Source organism: Colobus angolensis, unplaced genomic scaffold (assembly GCF_000951035.1).
Source record: "Colobus angolensis palliatus isolate OR3802 unplaced genomic scaffold, Cang.pa_1.0 Scaffold36, whole genome shotgun sequence".
NCBI classification, from domain to species: domain Eukaryota; kingdom Metazoa; phylum Chordata; class Mammalia; order Primates; family Cercopithecidae; genus Colobus; species Colobus angolensis.
In genome coordinates this window covers 6,928,595-6,952,707 of record NW_012116932.1, presented here as the reverse complement: position 1 = coordinate 6,952,707, position 24,113 = coordinate 6,928,595, and the positions used below count along the sequence as shown (strand labels likewise).

Genomic DNA, 24,113 nt, shown 5'->3' with positions numbered 1-24,113 from the left:
AATGAAACCTGTTTGGTCAATTTGAAAAAAATCAAATGAGAGATCAATCTTTTATTCCTTTAAGATGCAGTATGATGACAGCAAAGCTTTTAGGCATAGAGTACTGGAGGGAAAGAAAATATATAGAAGAATTCCTTGGTGGGGCAAAGGCCACAGCCCTCCATGATCCATCAGCACATGCTGGCACTTGGCCAAAATGAAGAGTTGTCATGCCTGCACTGACCAGAAAAGGAGCAGGACAGGAAGCTCTCTTCATCTTGAGGTGACCTGATGTTTCAGAACACATGGCACAAGCACCATTACCCTCATCCTTTCCTAGTGACAAACACCACATTGGGAAACCTGCCTGTGAGGTCTGACGAGGGCACCAATGACAAGGATCCCTCATCCCCTGGCTCCTAGTCCAACCCCTTACCTTCCAGCACTGGTGCTTGGCGTAGTAATCTCCCTGTGCAATCCACTCCGCAGGAGTTGAGGTCTTAACGAACATGCTATCATCAAAGTCTGAAATGAGAAAGAAAAGTGTGTTTGCTTCTCTGGGCTTTCTTGCACTTAAAACTGTTGTTACGAGCTGAATTCTGTCTCCCCGCCAGCCACCAGATTCACTTGTTAAAGTCCTAACTCCCAGTACCTCAGAATGTGGCTGCATTTGGAAAGAGATAGGGCCTTTAAAGAGGTGACTAGGTTGAAATGAGGCCATTAGGATGGCCCCTCATCCAATCTCACTGGTGTCCTTAGAGGAAATTAGAACCTGGGGAGACCCCAGGGGCAAGAGTGTGAAGACACAGAGTGGCTGGGCTGCAAACCAAGGAGAGAGGCCTCAGAAGAAACCAACCCTGCCAACACCTTGATCTTGAACTTCTAGCCTTCAGAACTGTGAGAAAATACAACTCTGTTGTTTAGGCCATCTAGTCTGTAGTATTCTGTTATGGCAGTGAGAGCAGACTAACCTGTTGTCTTTCTAGTATTCATGTAAGATATATTTTAACTTACCAAACCACATTTCTGAGGGTATTGAAAGGAGGAGGTAGAGGGGAGAAAGGATGTGGTTTGGTTTTAAAATTTTGGTCTACTTTCCTTTTCTATGGCTACAAATCAGAAGACAGAAATTAAAAATTCCTCCTTGAAAACCCAAAGTCAAGTAGCTTTTAGCAAGCTCCCAGGCCAGGGCTTCAGCAAGAAAAAAAAGTGACAAAATTTTACACTATTTCCAAATGTGCAAACTTTGCCCTCATCACAATAAGCAATCTGACACATTCCTATTAGTGGACAGGGACCACTGTAACCACCTGCTGTCTATTCCTTCTGTTATCCTCACCAGCCTGCTGGTGACTATTTCAGCACTGCACCCCACCCCACCCCCACCCTGCCACCTGCTATCCCCCAGAGTATCACTGACAATGGGTGACAATCCCTGCAGGTTCTGAGTCACAGCTTCATGAAGCACACAAAATACAGTGAATTCCAGGGCAATACCGGCAGACAAATCAGAGCTAAAGGAATCAGAGACACCTAGGCCAATGGATATCAACTGAGGGAGTGAGGCAGACAGGCCAGATTTGTTTGGAAGGTGCAAAAACACATGTTAAGCATCACAGCCTGATCCCTCCCTGCTCGCCCTCCGCTGGAGCTGTGTAGCAGTACAGTGATGACTTCCCAGCATCTTATTCTGACTCCCTGTGTGTTGCTATGAGTGCCCCTGTGACATTCAATTCCCACGGCAAAACCCCATCCCATATTATCTCAGAATGAGGCCAGTGAACTCTGCAGATGCCATGTAAAAGAAACACAAATCGCATAACCGTTATACTCAATCCAAACACAATGGGAACAGATGCTTTAGAAGAATTACTATGTACAACTTAAAATTTGTAATTAAGACTGTACATTTTCTTGCATTCTTAATGCTACCAAAACATAAAATAAATTGTAATGTTTTCATTTTGAATTTTTTAAATATAAAAAGTCAACTATCTTATGATTTTTTTTTTTTTTCAAATGGAGTCTTGCTCTATTGCCGAGGCTGGAATGCAGTGGCACATTCTTGGGTTACTGCAACCTCTGCGTCCCAGGTTCAAGCAATTCTCCTGCCTCATTCTCCTGAGTAGCTGGGACTACAGGTACACACTACCACACTGGGCTAATTTTTGTATTTTTAGTAGAGACGGGATTTCACCACATTGATCAAGCTGGTCTCGAACTCCTGACCTCAGGTGATCTGCCCACCTCAGCCCCTCAAAGTGCTGGGATTACAGGCGTGAGCCACCACGCCCGGCCATATGATCTCTTATAGTGGATGCCAGAACATACTTGGGGAACAAAGGGGAATGAGCTGCAGGAAAGATCGAGAAGGCCAATCCACTCATTTTCCTTTGGGAGAGAAAATGGGACCTGAACAAGGTCCTGTCATTACACAGGTGAAGAGTTTTTGTGAGAAGCTATATTTTTTCTTTTAACTCCTAGCCTTTGACTTTTCCCATCACAATAGTCAAGTCTTAGGATAAGAAATCTAATCCTTGGCCGGGCGCGGTGGCTCAAGCCTGTAATCCCAGCACTTTGGGAGGCCGAGACGGGCGGATCACAAGGTCAGAAGATCGAGACCATCCTGGCTAACACGGTGAAACCCCGTCTCTACTAAAAAATACAAAAAACTAGCCGGGCGAGGTGGCGGGCGCCTGTAGTCCCAGCTACTTGGGAGGCTGAGGCAGGAGAATGGCGTGAACCTGGGAGGCGGAGCTTGCAGTGAGCTGAGATCCGGCCACTGTGCTCCAGCCTGGGCAATAGAGCGAGACTCCGTCTCAAAAAAAAAAAAAAAAGAAATCTAATCCTAGTCCCCAACCGAGCCATCAGTAATAACCAGAAATAGCCTCCAAACTGACTGAGGAATGCTCAGGACAAACCTCTCTCCAGCAGCCAAACCCTGCTCCTTGCCCTACCCTTAGTGAAATGAACAATGGCTTTGAGGAGATGACCTGACAACTAATCCTCAAGAAAGACAACAATTTTCTCCTTCATGAAGGACTGATTATTTCTCTTCTCAGTTATCCTATCAGGAGAACTTCACTTTGTTAGGTAGTCTTTGCAAATTATAAAAAAAAAAAAAAAAATACACAATTAAAAAAAAAAACCCTGCAAATAGCGCAGAGATAAGAAGGTGAAAAGTAAAAGGTGTCCATGTCTACTCAACAACCCCATACCCACCAATCCTAGCACCAGAGGTAATCACTATAACCAGTTTTGCATCAGAAATAACAGGTGTGTACATGAATTTATAGGCACGCTGTCTCTCCAAACTCTTGCTATTTCCACAATCAGGAACGGAATACAGATAAGTTTTCTGATTAATTCCTTACTATCTGGACTATCGGTTCTTACTATCGGAAATAAGAGTTCTTACTATCTGAACTCTTAGTTTCCTTGTTTTGTGAAACTTGGAAACCAAACAGATTCAGACAACCTGTTAACTCAGTAGCTGAACTCTCACAAACCCAGTTCTTGTTAAACAAACTCAGGAACTGAATTGGATTTGATGGTTAAAGACACTTCAATAGGTATTTGTATATATACACATACATACATATGCATGCATCAACATTCTATTCTGATATATACTGATAAACATAAATGGCTTTTATATTTGCATAATATAAAGTTACTTATAAATTATATCATTCTACCCATACTGTTTAAAATTTTTCTTTCACCAAATACATCTTGAACATCTTTCCTTATCAGTAAATGACAATCCACCTCCTTTTTCGTTTTAATGGTTGCATAGTAGTCCCCTGAAAGAAATGCATTTAGCCTTTCCCTCACTGGAGGACATTAAGATTGTTTTTAGTTTCTTGTAATTACAAACAGGGCTGTGATGAGCATACTTATGCAGGTATCTTTGAGATTTTGAACACAAATATCTCACATATATCCCTGGAAGTGGAACTGTTGGGTCAAAGGCATGTACCTACATGACTCCCTGAAGGAGTTAACCTTCCCAATCCCACTACAGCTACACTTTCCCACACAGCTTGGCAAATGAGTCACAACTTTCATTTCTCAGAAGATTGTGGAAAAGAAAGAAAGCACTTTCAAAAAACTACACCTTTTATTCCTGACCAGAAGAATGGTGGAGAGAAACATGATTCCTTCAACAGTGAGAGTATTTTAACAGGATCTTACCTTTATTTTCATCTGTCTTTACAACTTGGACAAAATCTCTTCTAATGAAATATTTGAACGCGGGAGCCCGTTTCTCTCGGTTTTCATCAAAGATCCAGAGGTTGACCCGAGCCCGTGTGATGGCGGTGTACAGCTGCTTCAGCTCTCCGTTGAGGAGCTAAAGATAACATTGAGGACAAAGACGATGAGCCACTTGCCTATAGCTACAATGTGACACACTTCAGTGGGCTTACTCTGATTTTGCAAAAACAAAAAAACTAAATTTTAGAGAAGCATAGCACAGCTGAGAACAGGATAGCAGGAACTCACTGTGGCCACAACACAGGTAAGTGAGGTTCCAGTGAGGCTATGAGAAACTCCACCCCTTTCCCACCTAAGCAGGAAGTGAGCATGCCATCTGTATAGGATGACCTTTGAATCAGCCATAATTTTTTTGTTTTTTTTCCTGTTTTTGCTATAAGTATTTTGAGTTAATTCTGAAATAATTATAGATTCACTGAAAGTTACAGTGGAAGATTCACTGGAAGGGTACAGACAGACCCCATGTCCACAGTTTATCTCAAAGGTTACATCTTACATGATTGCTGTGATTTACTTTTAAAAATTAGACCATCATACACTTCTATTGTAACTATCACTAGTACTGAATTACTCCACCTACCTTATGATTGCATCAAAATTTCTGAACAAAGCTGAGTTCCAGAGGTGAACTAGAAAGTACAACCCTCCTCCTTCCATTTCCAGATAGTGCTCACCCATCAAGCCCAGCTCTCTACTAAGAAAAAGGGAATTTACCAAAACTGAGATCCCTGCCCCTCCCTTTCTTATCCTCCATTCCCTGTTGCTGAGGAAAACCAGCCAAGTACAAGCTCAAACATTTTTCTTTCTCATCTTCTCTTCTAGGCCTTTTTTACTACTTCCATATCAAGTACATGTGTTGACAAATGGCAGAAATTCACCTTGTACATTTCTGGATTCACCATGAGAGATCGACCCTGAGAAGAGCTTGGTTTGTCCAGGGGTACTTCAATCAATGGCCGGTTTTCCTCTCTGGAGTCAGTTGATGTAGGTGTGAATGAGGAAATGATCTTCCATTCCTTATAAGCCTGAACAACAACAAAAGAGTGAAGACCAACAGAATATGCTTTTGAACTATGCATACAGCCTCCCTGAGCTTCAAGGAAAATTAAGCCTCATTGGGGAACCAGGCCTTCAACCCCAACTTTGAAGAAGATCCATCCTGTGATCTTAGAATGGATAGGAGGGAGATTAGCTTGCACAAGCAGAGATCAGGGAAGTTGTGAAAATTCCCCACACACTAGACCAAGATAGCTAAGAAGCCAGGCACACATGACCACTTCCAGAAAAGAATGCTAAGGGCTCAGGGAATTATTCTCATTGAAAGAATTTCTACAATCAGTACGGACAGGGGAATGAATCCTCACCCCTTCTCACAACATGGTTAAGAGATGCACGTAAGGTCAGCAGTTAAGACACATGTGGCAGAATATTCTAACTAAATTATTTAGCTGATGATAAAGAAAATCCAGTTCTATGATGTGCAAGGTAGACTCTGAGATCAGACAGAAAAAATTTGTATCTCAGTTCTTCCATTTATTAATTATGCAACTTTGTACACATTGTTTACTATCCTGCTCTATAAAATGAGGATAATACTACCCAACTTTGTTGAGAAAATAAAAACAGATAATCAGTGTCAAATGACTAGTACAATGTTTAATAGTTGATATTTTACCCATTTTTTCCTTTACCCAAACCCCAAAACCAAAGTGACTACGAAGACCAGGGGTTGGTAAATTTTTTCTTGAAAGTGTCAAATAATAAATATTCTTATCATAGCAAGTCACATGATCTCTCTTGCAACTACTCAACTCTGTCATTTTGGTACTAACTCAGCCACAGTCAACAAGTATATGAATGAATGTGTCATGTTCCAATAAAACTTTATTTGGGAACACGGAATTAAATTTCATATAATTTTTATATGCCATAAAATACTATTTTCCTTTGGGTTTTTTTCTGGCCATTTAAAAATGTGAAAACCATTCTTGGCCCACAGGCCATAAAAAAACTCCAGTAGTCTGGATTTGGCCAGCAGGCTGTAGTTTACAGATCCCAGTAAAACTGAAGTGCCCAGATTACATGCAGAATTTAAAACTCAAAATTCTTAAGAAACTTCATATTTCATACTTTCCTGTGTCTTGTGAGAGTAGCTCTCCTAGCCTTTACTTTCCTTTTTATAAAATGGTGCTACTTACCATCTATGTAATTTCTAAAGCATGCTGAAAAGGTGAAGTGGATAGAGTTTATTACCTGCCTTAAGTTACTCCATCACTTAAACTATGTAAACAAGGTTAAATGCCTTAAACACTGTCTATTAAATAAGAATGGTTATGCTACCAATCAATTATAGTACTAATCGCCATGTTCTGAAATCATGAAATCACTTAAGTAGTTGGAAGGTTTAAAACCATCTTCAGGACATATTTGTGACTGGCCTCTTTGTGAAGCTATGCAGACAACAAAATTGTTTGCCAAGGAAAGTAGGCAGAAGACCCAAGTGCTTGACATTTGAGAGGATCTTCCTGGCAGGTAGCATGAGACAGAGACTGGCTAATGTTGAAAGGGCTAGGGAAACACATTGTATTTTTTTTTTATTTTTTTATTGTTTAAATAAGTTCTAGGGTACATGTGCATAACGTGCAGGTTTGTTACATATGTATACCTGTGCCATGTTGGTGTGCTGCACCCATCAACTTGTCAGCACCCATCAACTCATCATTTACATCAGGTATAACTCCCAATGCAATCCCTCCCTCTCCCCGCTCCCTGTGATAGGCCCCGGTGTGTGATGTTCCCCTTCCCGAGTCCAAGTGATCTCATTGTTCAGTTCCCACCTATGAGTGAGAACATGCGGTGTTTGGTTTTCTGTTCTTGCGATAGTTTGCTGAGAATGATGGTTTCCAGCTGCATCCATGTCCCTACAAAGGACTCGAACTCATCCTTTTTTATGGCTGCATAGTATTCCACGGTGTATATGTATATTTTAAAACAGTTGTAAGAGAAGCAAAAGCTGCTCAGATGGCACACGAATGGCCTGTTTCATGAATCAAACATATTTTATTTCCAAGGTGGGGCCTTTTAGGAGTGCGCTTATGTACTTGTAGCAAGGATACAGGCCTACAACATTTGTGGGAATAGAAGTAGGAAAATTTAAAGTCTTCCAGTTTCTTCTCTTGGTACCATCAATTGTGAAGGAAAAGGCTTAGATTTTACTAGCAAGTCTACCTTTGAGGGGTCTATTCTCTAGGTCAATTAGACAAACCATAAAGGTTGTAGTTTTCAAAGTCCCTCCTGTCCCACTGCCACGAGTATGAAACGAAGGAGGTCCCACTGGGGCAAGGTATAAATGGCAGTCACCCTTCCAAGTCCCCATTGAAGGATAGCTTGAGGGTGACTGGAAGAATGACTTCCTCTCCCCCAAAAGAAGACAACATCCTACAAAAAGCTTTGGGGTGGCCGTTCTGTGGTCCCTTTCACATCTCAGGAGATGGCTTTGGTGACCATGTGGTTCAACAGGTAACAATAAACCCTCTAGAGAGAAGAATCACAAATCAGGCCAACAAGCACCATACCCCTCAACCCACTCATATATAAGCCCAGATAACAGCTGCTTCAAAGAGAGAGCTTGCCTGAAATATAAATGAGATGGAAGAAGAGGTCAAGGAGAGAGAAGAGCTCTCCACAGTTCCCCAAGTTCAAATAGCAATCACTGTTCAGCAGCCTTCAGTTACCTTGAAAGAAACCCCACGTAAGCAGCCAGACCAGAAGAGGCTGAGGATATATGGGACCTGTCTTTCCTCTCCGTTTATGAAAGCATTTCCTCTCATCTGCTGACTGATTCCCTTTGGCCTGGAGGTTGTAAATGATAAATTGAGAGTGTGCTTTGGGCCAGGGAATGCATGGTCACATTGACACCAGGAAGAACCCCAACCAAAGTATTCCCCGAAGTCTTACTGTGTACACAGGATGAAGTGGATGTTAACAAAAGATTCCGTTTGGGATTTTTTTAATTTCAGGCAACTCCCTGAGCCATTGGTGGGGGCACAGGGTCAAGATACCTGAGCCTTCGCCACTTCCAGGATCAAGGTAAGACACAAAACTGGATTTTTCTTTCACAAATAAAGCCAACCACAATTTACAGATCCTGAAGTCCAGAGCTCCTTGAGTTTCTTACTCGCACAAGCATACAACTGGTACTTAATAAAGAACAGAAACAACAAAGTCTTACCCTTCCTCTTTTAGGAGAGCCTCAGTCCAACCATGACCGATGGATGTATCATTAGGAAAAAAAGTTAGTCCTCAGAGGTAAAAATGGTTCCAGGGTTAATGAGTGTGCATCTGATTTTATTAGCAAAATTTAATAGGAAAGGAATGTACATAAGGAATCGCAGTGATATGCTAATTGTGGAAGGTTCTGGAATTCAATTCGCATGCGAGGCTTTAAAAGGAAGGAAAATGGAAAGAGATTTAGAACTCAAAGCATCTGAGTTCATCTCCAGGCTCTACCATCTACGTTATAACTATGAGAAATTTACTAATCTCAGTGATCTTCTGCTTTATCTACAGATAAAGGTGGCTCATGTTTATAATCTCAGCACTTTGGGAGGCCAAGGCGGGAAGATCACTTAAGGCCGGGAGTTTGAGACCAGCCTGGACAACACAGCAAGACCATACCTCTATAAAAATAAAAATAAATTTTAAAAAATGGAATGAGAGTAATAAAAATACATATAACCTCAGAGGGTTGGTGGAGTGAGACAATGACTCTATAAACTGCATAGCGCCTATAGCAATATTATAATAGTTGTGTTATTAAGGCAAAATAACATTTAAAAAATGATAAGAAAAAAAGGAAGGACTCTATCTAAACGGTCAGTTCTGGGGCAAAGTGTTAAAGCCAACAGTGTTCTTGACTTGGGTATAACATAACCCCTTTAAGCATGCATCATGTGCAATGGAAGTCTGCAACAAGGACTGGGACACAGCCAGCTAAGTCCCCAAAGAAGACCCCACAGTACAGTCAGCAGCCAGCCTGAGTCTCCACCAAAAGATGGTGGAAAAGAGAAAACAGTGGCTAGAAAACCCAGGACAATGGCCATGAGTTGATGGCTCTACCCATAATGAGCTAAGCTTGGGGAGAAAAACCCACAAGGACTCAGGAGCCAAGTGAAAGCAGTGGACCAATACAGAGGTCACTGGGGGTCAATGTGGGGACTCTTTGGCTGCCACCATCTGCATGGGCTGCAAGCAGTGGTAGTAAAGCCATGCTAGAGGGGTCTCCCATGCAAGGAAGCTGTTCTTGTCCCCCATATTACCTGATCCAGAGGGCAGGAACCAAGCCTCATTTGTCTTCCTGGAATTGTCTCTATCTATGAACTGACCTTACCCAGTTCTGTCATCACAGGGTGGACATTGCTAACCTTGGCTTCATCTGTAAGGCTCTCCTTAGAGCTTGCTCCAACTTGGGCATCCCTGGGAGCCAAGGATAACAGTGGCTAATGAGAACTGTACACCGGCACTTGGGTACTAGAGAGCCAAAGAAAGGCAGGGCACAGGGGGAACCAGCCCATGACACACTGTGAAACAACCCACAGCTAATGTCAAACCCACATCTAAACACACAAAACCTCATACTGAATGAATGATGCTCCAAAACACAAACAGGAGCCTGTGATAAACTCTCTTACCCTCAGCTCCAAATTCTCTTCCCCAGAGTGAAGTTCAGCTCATACACAAATATTCATTGTGTGAAAAGAATTAGGTGTGACATACCTCAGAATCAGTAAAAAAGTTGTAAAGGAGGACATCATCAAATTCTAAGCCTTTTGCTTCATAAATTGTTAGCACAAGTGCTAACCCCAGCTCTTCTGGAATTTTCTCCTTTGCCGTTTCATTGGCCACAAGGATTACCTGAAGAAAAACAAAAGAACATCAAATTCTACAGAGAAAACCTCAGTAAGCCTCAGGGTGTTTCTATGGGAGGAAGGTAATGTTTTTAAAGAGAAATGGCCAGCATAAACATGGTCAGGCAGGCCAGGGGAAAGATTGAAACACTTGTTCACTCAGCCATCTCTGGAACTCACCCAGTGTGGGACAGGGACTGTTTTTAATGCTACCTTGCAGAATAATTTAGCTTCTCAAACCTTTTTTTAATTGCAAACTATCTTTTATTTCAAAACATAAAATCCCAAGCAGCTCACCTGGTGGGCTCCAAATTCAATGGGCTGAGTTTTCCTTTTATTCCCTCGTAGCAAAATTGCCAAGTCGCTTACACTACAAGACTCCAGAACAGTTGGCTTGGGACCATCAAAGAGGCCAGAATCCCTTGGAAGGCGATCAAAAGATTCTGGGAAATAGAACTGAAGTAAATCTACCACTCCAGATGCCAGATTGAGGATTCCTGGAACGAAATAGAAACCCCAAGTTGGATAATGAACAACATGGCTGAGTTTTTGGTTATTTGGGGTGGAGGACATGTTTTTCCTGACAAGCAGATCTGACCCCTAGAGTATGTATAATTGCAAGCCTGTTTTCAGTTTCCATTTGATTACCATTGCAGCCCTGAGCTCTCTGGGTGCAGTGGATGAGAAGGCAGATATATGTTGCTGTGCTCAGAGAGTTTTGTGGGATCTCCTCCCCAATCTATATTCATATTAGAGAAAATTACCTCACAAAGAAGAGTCAAGGCAAAAATGTAATATAAACAATGAGACCTCGGGAGGCTGAGGCAAGAGAATCGCTTGAACCCAGGAAGCAGAGGTTGCAGTGAGCCGGGATCACACCACTGCACACTCCAGCATGGGTGACAGAGCGAGACTCTGTCTCAACTAAAAAACAAAAACAAAAACAAGAAAAGAAAAAAAAAAAAACAATGAGAGCTGTTAGAATGCTCTCATAAGGGGCTGGTATTGACTTTGGTAAGAAAACCACAATAACTTTGTCCTCTCCCACTGGTGCTCACAGAGTCAGAAGCAACATTACCATGGTAAAAACAGTGCTGCATGTGAGCTAAGGACAGCAACCAACGCCTCTATCACCCTTTTCCCCCAGGTTTATACTCAGTTGAGAGAGGATTACACTAAGAAAAAATGTCAGAGCAGGAGAGAGGATTTTCCAAAGAGATTTTTCCCTGGGTCCCATTTCCTCTCTAACATCTGAAGTGACATTAATAGTGACATTGACTGAATGCCTATCATACAGCAGGCACCTTAAAAGAAAGTCATCCCGGCCGGGCGTGGTGGCTCAAGCCTGTAATCCCAGCACTTTGGGAGGCCAAGATGGGCGGATCACGAGATCAGGAGATCGAGACCATCCTGGCTAACACAGTGAAACCCCGTCTCTACTAAAAAATACAAAAAAAACTAGCCGGGCGAGGTGGCGGGCGCCTGTAGTCCCAGCTACTTGGGAGGCTGAGGCAGGAGAATGGCGTGAACCTGGGAGGCGGAGCTTGCAGTGAGCTGAGGTCAGGCCACTGCACTCCAGCCCGGGCGACAGAGCAAGACTCCGTCTCAAAAAAAAAAAAAAAAAGAAAGTCATCCCATTTAATCCTCACAACAACAAATCCTCACAACAATGCAGTGAGACAGATGAGACAACTGCACTTTTACAAACAGGAACTCTGAGGTCTCAGAAGTTAATAAATATCTCCAAGTGATAGGACTTGAACATAGACCTTCCTGGGTCTCTCCACTACTCTTAGAGGCCATGTGCACTTTTCTAACACCAGATAGAATACAATGGTCTAGGTAGAACATCATGAAATGGGCATATGTATCCCCATTGTGGTTACCAAATAGTGAAAGGAAAATGTGACTGTCCAGTACTACTGTTATTAAAAGTATGCAATATAAAGCAATTAAGTCTAAGGTTTTGGAAACTGCTGAATCTAAGCAAATAAGCTTCTACTGTGGTTCTCTTCCCATTAGGAGTTAGCAGGGGCCAAAGATATATCTACATTAACAGGAGAATCAGAAAAGGGAACGAAAGGTGCAGTGGAATCCATTTAAATGGCCTTCTAGGGAACTAGACAAGTAATTTTGTATGTAACCATATTCAAAGAATAAAAGATGGTTCAACCATAGAAAGAAATAAAGTGCTGATATATACTATACATGCATAAACCTTGAAGACATTAAGCTGAGTAAAAGAAACTAGACACAAAAGGCCATGCATTATATGATTCCACCCATATGAAATGTCCACAATAGGTGGATCCACAGAAACAGAAAGATGAGTTGTTGCCATGGAGTGGGAGGAAGGACACAATGAGTAGTAACTGCTATAGTTATGGGTTTTGAGGGGGTTTTTAATTTCTGAAAATGTTCTAGAATTAGATGATGGTGATAGTTGCACAATCTTGTGAATACATTAAAAAACACTAAACTGCACATTTCAAATGGGTGCCTTTTATGCTATGTGAACCTCAATGAATGCACTAGAACTCCACATTATCGACATGCAAAATTCTCAACAACAGGCCGGGCACGGTGGCTCACGCCTGCAATCCCAGCACTTTGAGAGGCCGAGGTGGTTAGATCACCTGAGGTCAGGAGTTCAAGACCAGCCTGACCAAGATAGCAAAAACTCATCTCTACTAAAAATACAAAATTAGCTGGGGTTGGTGGCAGGTGCCTATAAACCCAGCTACTTGGGAGGCTGAGGCAGGAGAATCACTTGAACCCAGAAGGTGGAGGTTGCAGTAGGCCGAGGTCACGCTACTGCACTCCAGCCTGAGCAGCAGAGCAACACTGTATCTCAAAAAAAAAAAAAAAAGAAAAAAGAAAAGAAATAAAGAAATCTCAACAATATAACATTAGGCAAAAATACCCAGTTGCAGAAAGAGATGTCCACCATGATCCCATTAAAGTTTTTAAACATGTAAAGCAATATACCATATTGTTCACAGATATTTGTAGGCCAAAGGAGGTAAATTTGTTAGTATCTATAAACCACAAACGAAATATTCTAGCATTGGTACCCTGTTATTTAAACTTGTGTGCCTTAGTTTCTCCTTTATAAAATGGGACTGATGCTTACCTCGCAGTGGTGTTATGAAGATTAAGCACAGGTACTACAGATAAACTGTTTAGCGTTGTGCCTGGCACAGAGAGGGGGCAAAACTAAGACACAAATGAAAAGCACCAGAGTGTGTGTTAACTCCCACTGCCTACCACCCTCCCTTTTTTTTTTCCTTCCCTTTGGGAGAAAACCTGGTTCAGGGATTAATGACTTGTAACTGGTATATTACTTTATAAAGAATGAGCAGGTACTTCCCAAGGGCTTTAATGAAAGTTCTCAAACAGCTTAAATGTTTGCTCTGAAATGTATTCATGTTATGGCAAACTCCTTGAGATACAATTACTTAAAGGTCAGTTGCCACCCAACCACAGCTTAAATTATCAACTTAAGGAGCAGTGGCCAAAATCATACTATCTCTTGTCCATGAGCGTATTTACTAACAAATTCCAAAATACTACCCTTACTTCAACTGTAAAAACCTAACAAGAGCTAGTCTTCAGCTTCAAAGGCAGCCCAAAGTCTGTGCCTAAGCACCCCCAGTAGGCAAGCCCAAGGCCTGGACTTACCTGAGTGGGACCTGTAATTCTGGTATAGCTGGTGGATCTTCTTGGGCTTCCGGACAGCACACTGCTTGTCTATGGTGTTTCTGCTGGCGTAGTGGAACAGAGAACGCAGATCGCTGAAGCGGAAGGCCACGCCCTTCATGATGCTCTGGGCCGTGTCCCCTGTGAGGAACATAGCATTGGGGTCGTTGATGCATTTCATCAGCAGCGCCAGCTCGGCCTGGGTAAAGTCTTGAATCTCATCACCATAGAGTTCGTGGATGGACCATGGGAGCATCCTGAGCTTCGACAGCCTCCGGGATATGTTGTACAGAACATCCTCTTCATCAAAATAACCTTTCTGGGACCTGATTTGCTGATACAGACAGAAGAGGCTATAGATCTCACTCCGGTCTTCCTTGAAATTGGGGCACCGCTTCCTCCCTAATTTCTTATATGCTTCTTCAGTGAGTCTCCCACAGGGACAGCTGAGGGCCTCAAAAGAACCCTTCAGAAAAGATTTTATTTCTTTCCAAATCAGTGCAGGGTTGTAGGCAGTCCTCCCTTTGGTCATTTTGGGCCATATTTCATTTTTGAACACCTCAAATGTCACATACACCCGGGGGTCACTGTCACCTGTACGCATTTCTACAGCTTTATCCTCCTCACTGTAGTCCCCATCCACCTCAGCCTCCTCCTCATCCTCTTGCCAGCTGGGGATGGTTGACTCTTCCTGTGTGGACCATCCTATGATGGTTCTTTTCAAGCTTCCATCTTCGTTTCTCAGAAAAAATGGTTTGGGCAGAGAAGCATCAAGCAGGAGAAGCAGCTGCTTGGAAGTGACAAACAGAGGAAAGTTCTCGTCCCTCAGGTCCTGGAGTTTGTGAATGTTGGGATCCAGTGGTTTGTAATGACTGGTGGCCTTGGTGGACTTGGAAAGCTCAATGAAATTCCTTTGTACCTCCTGGCATAGGACGTGGTTCTTGGTCACAAAGATCTGATGTAAATGCTCCAGCTGGTGGGGATGTTCTGGTGCACATACTTCTGCAGCTTGGCCGTCCCCTGCTGGCTCTACACTGGCTCCTCCTGCGCAGGATTCGTATTCCTGCTCATCTATACTTTCTACTGTTTCCACTTCAATAGAACCTTCCTCTTCCTCGTCTTCTTCCTCCTCCTCTTCCTCCCCACCTGGACCCTCTTTTCCGGGTTCCACTTCCAACCTTCTCTTCAGCCAGACCTGTTTGGCCAGCAACGGGCTTCCTGCCTGCTCAGCTTTTTCCCAGTAAACGTGGAATTTCTTCCACAATCTGTACAAGCAGCAGGTTGTCTTCCCAGTGCCACTTCGCCCAATAAGGATGATGGGCTCCAGTGGCCTGGGGTTGAGGTCGATCACCGCGTACTCAAGCTCACCCACCCGGAAGGGGTACTCCACTGTGGCTGTCGTGTCATTGAGGATGTTAAAGGCCATGTTGGTGCTGAAGCTGTGGAACTTCATGATGTTATATTCTGTCTCCACTGCACTGGCTGGGGGAAAGTACTCAGGATTGACATGCTCCCTGCCCTTCTCGGCCTCTGTGTCCTCCACATAGCAGCGGGGTATACGCTTTTGAATTTTCATGTTAGCTGACACTTGGCCTTTATTGATACCCTTCAGCTTCTTCCGCAGGACACAGGACAAGCCCCGGTTGTAGGCATTGCAGATGGCCTTGATGGAATCAGCCAGTTTGCAGTGATCTAAGACGATGTCCCAAATCCGGATGATTTCCGTGTAGATTCGCCCTGATTTCTCCATTGCACACGTGTTCTGCTCCGTGGCAATGATCTTCTCAGGGTTCTCACTGCATCGAGGGGAGAAGTCAATGGCGAGCTCCCACAGCATCCGGGCTCCTTTGTCCAGCTTAGCTTCAAAGAGCTGGATGCTTCCTTTCAGGTGCTTCAGTCGCTTCTGCAGGCCCTGGGTCCACTTGCCATTTCCCAGCTGCTGAATGGCAAGGATGATTTTCTTCTTGATGACCTTAGTCATTACCTTACTAGAGAGCTTCTTCAGCATTTCTGAAGTGCACTCGATCTCCCACGTCATGTTATCAAAGTCCTGGAGGCAGGCCTCAATCTCCTGCGTGTTCCAGTCATCCTGATCGTCATTGCCCTCCTTCCCTCTGTTATCAGCAGGCACAAGCTGCAAGGCCCCAAGGCCCACCTGAGCATGTCCTTCCCCTGCCTCACTACAGTCAGGGGCCCCTGCATCCAGGGTCAGCTGGAGCTCATCTTTCTTTCCTTCCTTGCCAGCTCCTGCCTCCAGAGGCTCAGAGCTCTGAAGACAGTCCTCTGGCAAAGACGGATCCACTTCAATCTGCTGAATCAAAACTGTAATGTCCTGCATAAGGCAGTCTCTCAGAGAGCATGGCCTAAGAGCTCCAGGCTTCTCCCTGGTCACCTGGGTATCTGGGAGAGTCTCCCAGCTGTCAGGGACTGCACTTCCTTCAGGCAGGGTTCTGGCAGTAGCACCACATGGCACTGACTTGAATGAACCCTGGGACTTGAGCTGAGATGTGTGACCAGGGGCAGTGGACCTTGGGAGCTTCCCCAGGTGGGCAGCAGAGTCCTGCCGGCTCCTCCGCCTGTTCTCCATCAGAGCTTTGTTCCAGGCCAAGAGCAAAGAATCATTCTTCTTAATCCGGTGCCGTGCATCTTTGCCCTCTTTGTTCTTCAGGTTGAAGTTGATGTCAAACTTCACGAGCAGGTCTAACAGCTTCTTCATGCGCTTTAGCATGCCCTTCTGGAAGAGGATGTGCATTAACGTGTTCCCATTGCTGTCCTGGACATTGGGGTTGAGGTAGTCGAATTCGGTGGGGTTGGACCAAAACAGATCCAACAGATGGTTGAGGAAGCTAAAACCAATGTCAGCTGAAAGGCACAAAAGAAAAACCCCTGTGAGCACTGAGCCACTCTTCTCAGGGGACAGCAGACCCTGGGGTTTGAGAGTGATGCCAGCCAGGGACATCTCAGAATGCTGAACTCCCCCAAAAATCTGAACTCCATTAAAGAACTCAGTGGTTCTCAACCAACGGTGATTTACTCCCCAAGGGACATTGGCAATGTATAGATAGAGACATTTTTTATTATCACAGCTGGGGGAGTGTCACTGGCAGCTAGTAGGTGGAGGCCAGGGATGCTGCTGAACACCCTACAATGCACAGGAGAGTGCCATACAACAAAGAATTATCCAGTCCAAACGTCCTGAAATAACCATAGAAGATTCTAACAAGATCCTTCATATGCAGACTCCTGAAAATAATACAAATAAACGGAAAGTACTTTTCAACTACCAACAGTCAACTCTGGAACTTAAGAATCCTCCATCAACCCACCCTGACCATTCACCATGGTGGTCAGTTCTTCCCATCATGCTACAAGTGAGGGGCCAGGTGACAAGGGCAGGCCTGGTCAAGAAATGGGCCTTTTTCAGATCACTGGTTTACACAAAAAGAAAGACCAGAAAACAGCATCAGTTCTAATATCCAGCTTCCTCCTCAAGGAAAAGGCTGCTTAAAAAACAAGGGCTTACCTTTGATCTCTAGAAAGATGTGGAGTGCTGCATGCAAAGGAGTATCACCTTCCGTGAGAGAAATAGCACGGGGGTCTGCGCCCTTGGTCAAGAGAAGGAAAGCCAACTCGAAGTCCTCATATTTCAGACACATGAGAAGTGGCCTCTCCTGGCTCTCCTGAAGACCATCAGGCAAGGCTGGGAGAGGGCAGAAGGGAAGGGCAATGTGAGCAGGCACAGCCTGGCTCACCTGACGAGTGAAGGACCGCTTCAGTTATTCAGTTGCAAGGGAAGAGAGCTCATGTTTACCTAACTTCCAAGATCCTCCTGCCAGCACCCATTTTGGGAGGCAAAGGCTTCTGCCAGTAGCCACAAGGTGAAAGCCCAGCTCCTTCAAGCATGCTGTCCGGGAGCCTTGCCCCCACCTCCTCTCCAGCTCCCCACCACAGGAGCATAGTTCCCATCATTCCCACTGTCCTGGCATGAGGACAGGGCATGAGAACTGAAACCCTGCCTAACATCAGTGTGAGGACACTTTCTACATCACTTGCTTCTTTATGTGTGTGTGTGTGTGTGTGTGTGTGTGTGTGTGTGTGTGTGTATACACAAAATACTTTAAGTTCTGGGATACATATGCAGAATGTGCAGGTTTGTTACATAGGTATACACATGCCATGGTGGTTTGCTGCACCCATCAACCTGTCACCTACATTACGTATTTCTCCTAATGCTACCCCTCCCCTAGTCCCCCACCCCCAAAAGGCCCTTGTGTGTGATGTGCCCTTCCCTGTGTCCATGTGTTTTCGTTGTTCAACTCCCACTTTTGAGTGAGAACATGCCATAACCCTTGCTTCTACCGAGCTCCTATTCTCAACTGCCATCTTCCCTCACATCTCTCCACCCCAAATCACCTTCTTTTTAGCTCAGTCCACACAACTCCTCTGCATCGAAGTTCCCCAGCCTCCAACCTCCACCAGAAGGCAGACCCACCCACGGTAGATCTGCAGTCTCCTCAACACACTTGCAGCAGCTGCACACTCACCTCTGTGGGCTTGGTTCCCAGCACCTGATCCTGAGATGTGCTCTATAAGTGCTTGCTGAATCAAGGAATAAAACAGGAATTCATGACAGCTGTGGATTCCAGGCAAAGAAAGTAACACTCCACTTAAGGAAGGAGTTTAAAAAAATAAATTGTAGAAGCCACCTCATCTACCTCCTGAAAGCTGTGGACAGAGCCAACACCTAAAGGCTTTGCAAGGTGTGTGGCACTTTGAGGGCTAAGGATCAATGTGCTATTGATAACGCACAATGTCTTGTGTGTCACTGTTATATCTTACATATTATGTGTTGTTGATAACACATAATGTCTCTTCTCATGAAAGACGTTTCCTCATACAGTACGAAGCAAGCAGAGAACTACATAGCCAAAGCACTCTTCTAAAAGCCTGCACACATTAACTCATTTAATATCCAAAACAACCCTAAGAAAGGGGGCCTATTTATTCCCATTTTACCAATCAGGAGATGAAGGCATAAATGGCATGCCCAAGGCCACACAGTTAGTAGTGGCATTAGTGGAGGTGTGAGGGACAGAGGTAGGAGGCGGTTGGTGTTTCTAAATCAGCTTGGAAATAAAAGCCAATTCAGCAAGATGTCTGCAAACTCCAGACACACACCCAGCCATGCGTGATAGTTCTCATTAAAGCAGCAGATGCTTCCACCCACCAATTACTTGACTGTTTCTTTAAAAACAAGCATCTTTAATCCCAATCCGTTGATCAGAAAAGAATGTCACAGGAGTAGACAAGGATCCACACAGTATATCCACTGCGAGTCAAAGTCTAGCCAGAGGTCAGGAGGAAATGACTGCTGTAGGCTAAACCAGAGCCAAGGACCCTTCACACACCTGATGTTTCCCATACAAAAGAGAAAGGTAGTAACTGGAATTCACAAAAAATGCAGAGTTCCTCAAGGGCAACTCACTTACAGGGCAGTAACCTCCATCACTGTTTCAAAACAAGAATATACAGGGTAGACAATAAGGGTGAACTTCATGGTGCCTCCAAAACCAAGGGAAAGGCAGGCAGTGGCCTGGACTCCATCATGTGGAGAATGTGCACAAGTCTCCAACGCTTAGCATCCAGTCACTCTCACCTCCACTGTCTATCAGGCGGCCCAGAAGCTGTTTCTTCCGCTGGTCCCAGGTGCTGAGGTGGGGGATGACGGTACAGATGTCAAGGTCTGAGAAGTTGCAGTCTTTAATGAGGCAATCTCCAAGCGGTGGCTCTCCACTTACTTTGCGGGTCAGCAGCAGAAGCACCTCAGGCCATTTCTGTTTTTCCAATAAGAATTTGAAGACGATGATGGCACAGTCTTGATTAATATCACAGACCAGGTCAGGAGGAATTTCTTTCAAAAATAAGAGTAAGACACATTCCAAAAACGTTCATATGATTTCTCTTCTTTCCCCAATCACAACCCAACATCCATATATAATTAACATGGATTATATAAACAAGTAATTAATTATTTGGGTCATGTTGCTTAGCCTCGTGAACATCAGTGTAATGACCTTCAGACTTCATGGGAAGATTAGAAATACCCTATGAAGGGTAGAGACCCTGGCCCAAGAGACAGAAGAATGTGACTGTGTCTTAACACAGAATACTTGAATTCAGAGTATTCTGCTGAGATCAGAAGGGCAAAAGCCTGACTTAAATTTTGCATGATATTAAGAGTGTCTTTTCCTAATAAATACTGAAATACAGAGAGATACTACAGAACAATTAAAAAGTCAAGAGCCATAAGGTAACCATGAGAAGATGGTTTATCTCTTAATTCTTGATTTTTCTTCATGATAAACAAATGTTTCCATCTGATCTTTGATGTCTAAAGACAGGATAAAAGTTATTCCACTTCATACTGCTGGTGAATCTTAAGAGTAGAAAACTTCTTGTTGTTGTTTTTTGAGATGGAGTCTCACTCTGTCACTCAGGCTGGAGTACAGTGGTGCGATCTCGGCTCACTGCAAGCTCTGTCTCCTCGGTTCAAGCCATTCTCCTGCCTCAGCCTCCCAAGTAGCTGGGACTACAGGTGCCCGCCACAACGCCTGGCCACTTTTTTGTATTTTTAGAGATGGGGTTTCACCGTGTTAGCCAGGATGGTCTCAATCTCCTGACCTTGTGATCCACCTGCCTTGGCCTCCCAAAGTGCTGAGATACAGATGTGAGCCAATGAGCCCGGCCAAGAGTAGAAAACATTTTAATCAGATCTTCAGCAAGTAGATGGCCAGATTTAGTAAATAAAAACATAGGATGCCAATTAAATTTGAATTTTAGATGAACAACAAATAAATTTTTGTATAAGTATATATATATGCAATATTTGGGGACACACTTATACTAAAAAATTATTCATTGCTTATCTGAAATTTAAATTTAACAGGGGATTCTGTATTTTGTCTAGCAACCCTACCACTAAGAAAGCAGGGAGATAGAGCAGAAGGGGAGAAAAATCAAGGATTACCTAAATAAGAGCAACTTGATTTACATTTGCTAGTTTTTGCTTCCCATCTTTTTCCAAGTTTTCTTAAAATGAATATTCATTTTAATATTTAAAATGTTCATTTTAAAATAAGAAGAAATTAAATATAGGCTAGTCTATCATCTTATTTTAACAGGAATCAAAATAAAAGTGTAAAAGGCAAACTATTTAAATAGGCATTTGCAATTTTTGTCCCTCAGAATCTATTCGCTCATCATCTGGTAACAGCCCTCTCCCACCTTCTGGCACTCTCCGTTGGCGTATGGATGGGATAGGGTAGCATGTGATTTGGACCTAAGCCAATCAAGAATCTCCATCCTTCTGATCACATTTAGCTGCAGAGGTATACATCACGATCCGAAGTGAAGCCTAGGACATTTGTTCGAACCACTGAGAGAGAGAGACAGATGGGTCCACAAGTCCAGAAATGTGGGGCAAGTCAGAGATTAGAGACCTCAATCACATTTCCACAGAGAGTCTGAGATGGAAGCCAACTAGCGAAGAGCTGAGTTGAAAGATGGGAGACAATGGGTCGTAGTGACATTGGTGAGCTCCCTGAAGCCAGCTGTACTTGAAGCCAGCCTGGCATTTTTATTATGAGAGTCAAAAAAGTAACTTTTTTTGCCAATTTTTAGCCCATTGGAGTCTGTCACTTTCAATAGGAAGAGTTATAAACAGCCTACCCTGTGGCCAGTTAAGGATACAAAGAGGAAAAAAAAGGAAAAATGAAGACAGAAAAACATCAAAAAGGTTGGGTGGATTATAGACCCACTCAACTCTGGAAGACAGTTGAGGGAGAGAACTTCAAGAAAGGTACAGAGAGTAAGGAATAGGAGGAAAGGGGAAAGTAACCAAGCCAAAGTGAGAGAAAGAAGAACCCACACCAACACTTACAATACCCTACAGAGAAACAAAGGAGGCACAGGAACATAGTCCATAAGACACAAAGGACATTGGAGAAGCAGCATTCCCATCACATGGGCTCTTATGAGATTTTTACCAAATACCATTAAATAAGGTTTTATTTTCACAACCCTAAATATAAATGAGGACAGTCTTCATGGGCTGTGGATCAAATGACATTAAGTCCAAAAACCAAAGGCTCCCTAGATGTGGTTTGTACAGAATGTCTACATCTAATAGATCCCATACAATGTGGCCCCATCCTAGAGTGTATTTAACAGGTATGCTGGTTATCTTTGACTCACTGATACCTAGGAAAGAAAGGCTGACAACCTAACCTCATCTCATCCCATCCTAACAGCTAATAAGTACTAGCATTTTATGTGTAGGACATTAGACTAAGTGTTCTATATCCATTATCTCATGAGGTTAGTGCCCTAGCCAAGGCAAGGGGATGAAGAAACTGAAGCTTAAAGAGGTTAATTAATTGGCCTAAGGTCACAGATCTGGTATGTGGTGGAAACAAGACTTGAATGCTAAACTCCAAGCCTTAAATACTATCATCTGCTGCATACCCTGAGTATTTGAGGTTTCTCTGGCCATGCCTTCCTGCTCTCTTTGTAAAATGGAGACATCTCAGCCTTATGAAGTGTCCATTTTAAAAATACTAAATTTTACCTACTTATAATTTCTAGAATCTTCTCAAATTATTTAAATTTTTGTCATCTAAAGTTCTTTTCAGGAAGTTTCCTGATTTCCCCATAATGAAAAAGAACATTCAATTCTACAATAACTTTATACTCCAATATTAGCCAATATGTATTGAAGAGAGAAATATCTATAGTATTTTTTAAATGACTGTATATGCAAATAGTATTTATAGAAGGACACATAAAAAACTAGTAGCAGGTTGTTTCTGGGGATGGGATTTAGGGGTTGAAGTTCAGGGGTGTGTAATAGATTTTACACCTATTAAAAAGAATGCTCTGTACTGTGTGAATGTTTTACATGTAGATACATTATCTTTATTTTTTAAAATTAATTTCTGAACAGATATTAGAAAAGAATTTTAATGAACATAAATCATCACTTTTAACATAATTGAATGTTGTGGAAAAAATTACCTTGCAGAGTAGAAAGGAGGCGCAAGAACTTCTGAACTACTTCCTGCTTCAGAAAGTTTTTATGCAATAACCGGTTTCCTGAGTTCATATACTTTACCAGCTGCTCCAAGACCTTCCTGAAAATGTCGTTTTCACTAGTGGGTCCATCACCATTGCTGAATCCTACAAAACAGCATCAGGTAATGCTTCTGAGTACAGAAATTGCAGCTGTTACAGATTGCAAAAATAACCACAATTCTCCAACCTTCCATATATTCACATGCTGTGCAATATGACTTTGCCACTCCTCCCATCAAGAAGTGGAGCCTCCTTCCCCTCCACCCTCCCCTGATTCTGGACTAGCTTCATGACTTGCTATGACAAATAGTATGCAGTAGATGTGATTTTTGTGCCAGTTCTGAGTCTGGGCCTTCAAGAAGCTGACTCTCTTGAGGATCTGCCTTCATCATGTAAACAAGTCAGGCTAGCCTGCTGAGAGACAAGAGACAACATAGAATAGGAAGGAATCGGCCTAGTTGTCTAAACTGAGGCCCTATAAATGTGAAAGAAACCAGCCAACATCAGCAAAGACTGCAGACACTTGAATAAGTTCAGTTAAGGCCGTAAGAACAGCCCAGACTAAATTGCTGACCTGTAGGATGAGGAGCTAAATAAATGCAAGTTGGTTTTTTGGGTGTTTTTTTTTTTTTTTTTTTTGAGACAGAATCTCACTCTATCGCCCAGGCTGGAGTGCAGTAGCGTGATCTCGGCTCACTGCAACCTCTGCCGCCGGGGTTCAAGCAAGTCTCCTGCTTCAGCCTCCCGAGTAGCTGGGATTACAGGTATCTGCCACTGCACCCAGCTAACTTTTGTGTTTTTAGTAGAGGGGGTTTCACCATCTTGGCCGGGCTGGTCTTGAACTCCTGGCCCCATAATCCACTCGCCTCAGCCTCCCAAAGTGCTGGGATTACAGGCGTGAGCCATCACACCCAGCATGCTTGTTGTTTTAAGCCATGAAATTTGGAGTATTTTGTTATGCAGCAATAGATAACTGATACAATTCAGGGAGTGATAGCAGAAAGATGGCTTAGCACACGGCAACATCTAACTACTGAAAGAAATCAGGCACATTCCTCAGTCCTGGGCCCAGCAAATACATTCAGCTTGACACCATATATCTCTCAATTTCCTGGGCCCAGT

General features: G+C 43.3%; 1 protein-coding gene across 1 annotated transcript in view; it reads right to left on the bottom strand.

Moving 5' to 3' along the window:
• Positions 1-24,113, bottom strand: part of TRANK1 (tetratricopeptide repeat and ankyrin repeat containing 1) — an 85,908-nt gene that overhangs the window by 15,257 nt on the left and 46,538 nt on the right. Inside the window, exons 9-17 of the mRNA XM_011953349.1 lie at positions 22,935-23,096; positions 19,519-19,773; positions 17,386-17,562; positions 13,845-16,724; positions 10,461-10,660; positions 10,033-10,170; positions 5,136-5,282; positions 4,177-4,333; positions 416-504 (exon numbers count right to left, since the gene is read on the bottom strand). Of these exons, the coding sequence (XP_011808739.1) occupies positions 416-504; positions 4,177-4,333; positions 5,136-5,282; positions 10,033-10,170; positions 10,461-10,660; positions 13,845-16,724; positions 17,386-17,562; positions 19,519-19,773; positions 22,935-23,096 (4,205 nt within the window). The remainder of the gene's footprint in view (positions 1-415; positions 505-4,176; positions 4,334-5,135; positions 5,283-10,032; positions 10,171-10,460; positions 10,661-13,844; positions 16,725-17,385; positions 17,563-19,518; positions 19,774-22,934; positions 23,097-24,113) is intronic.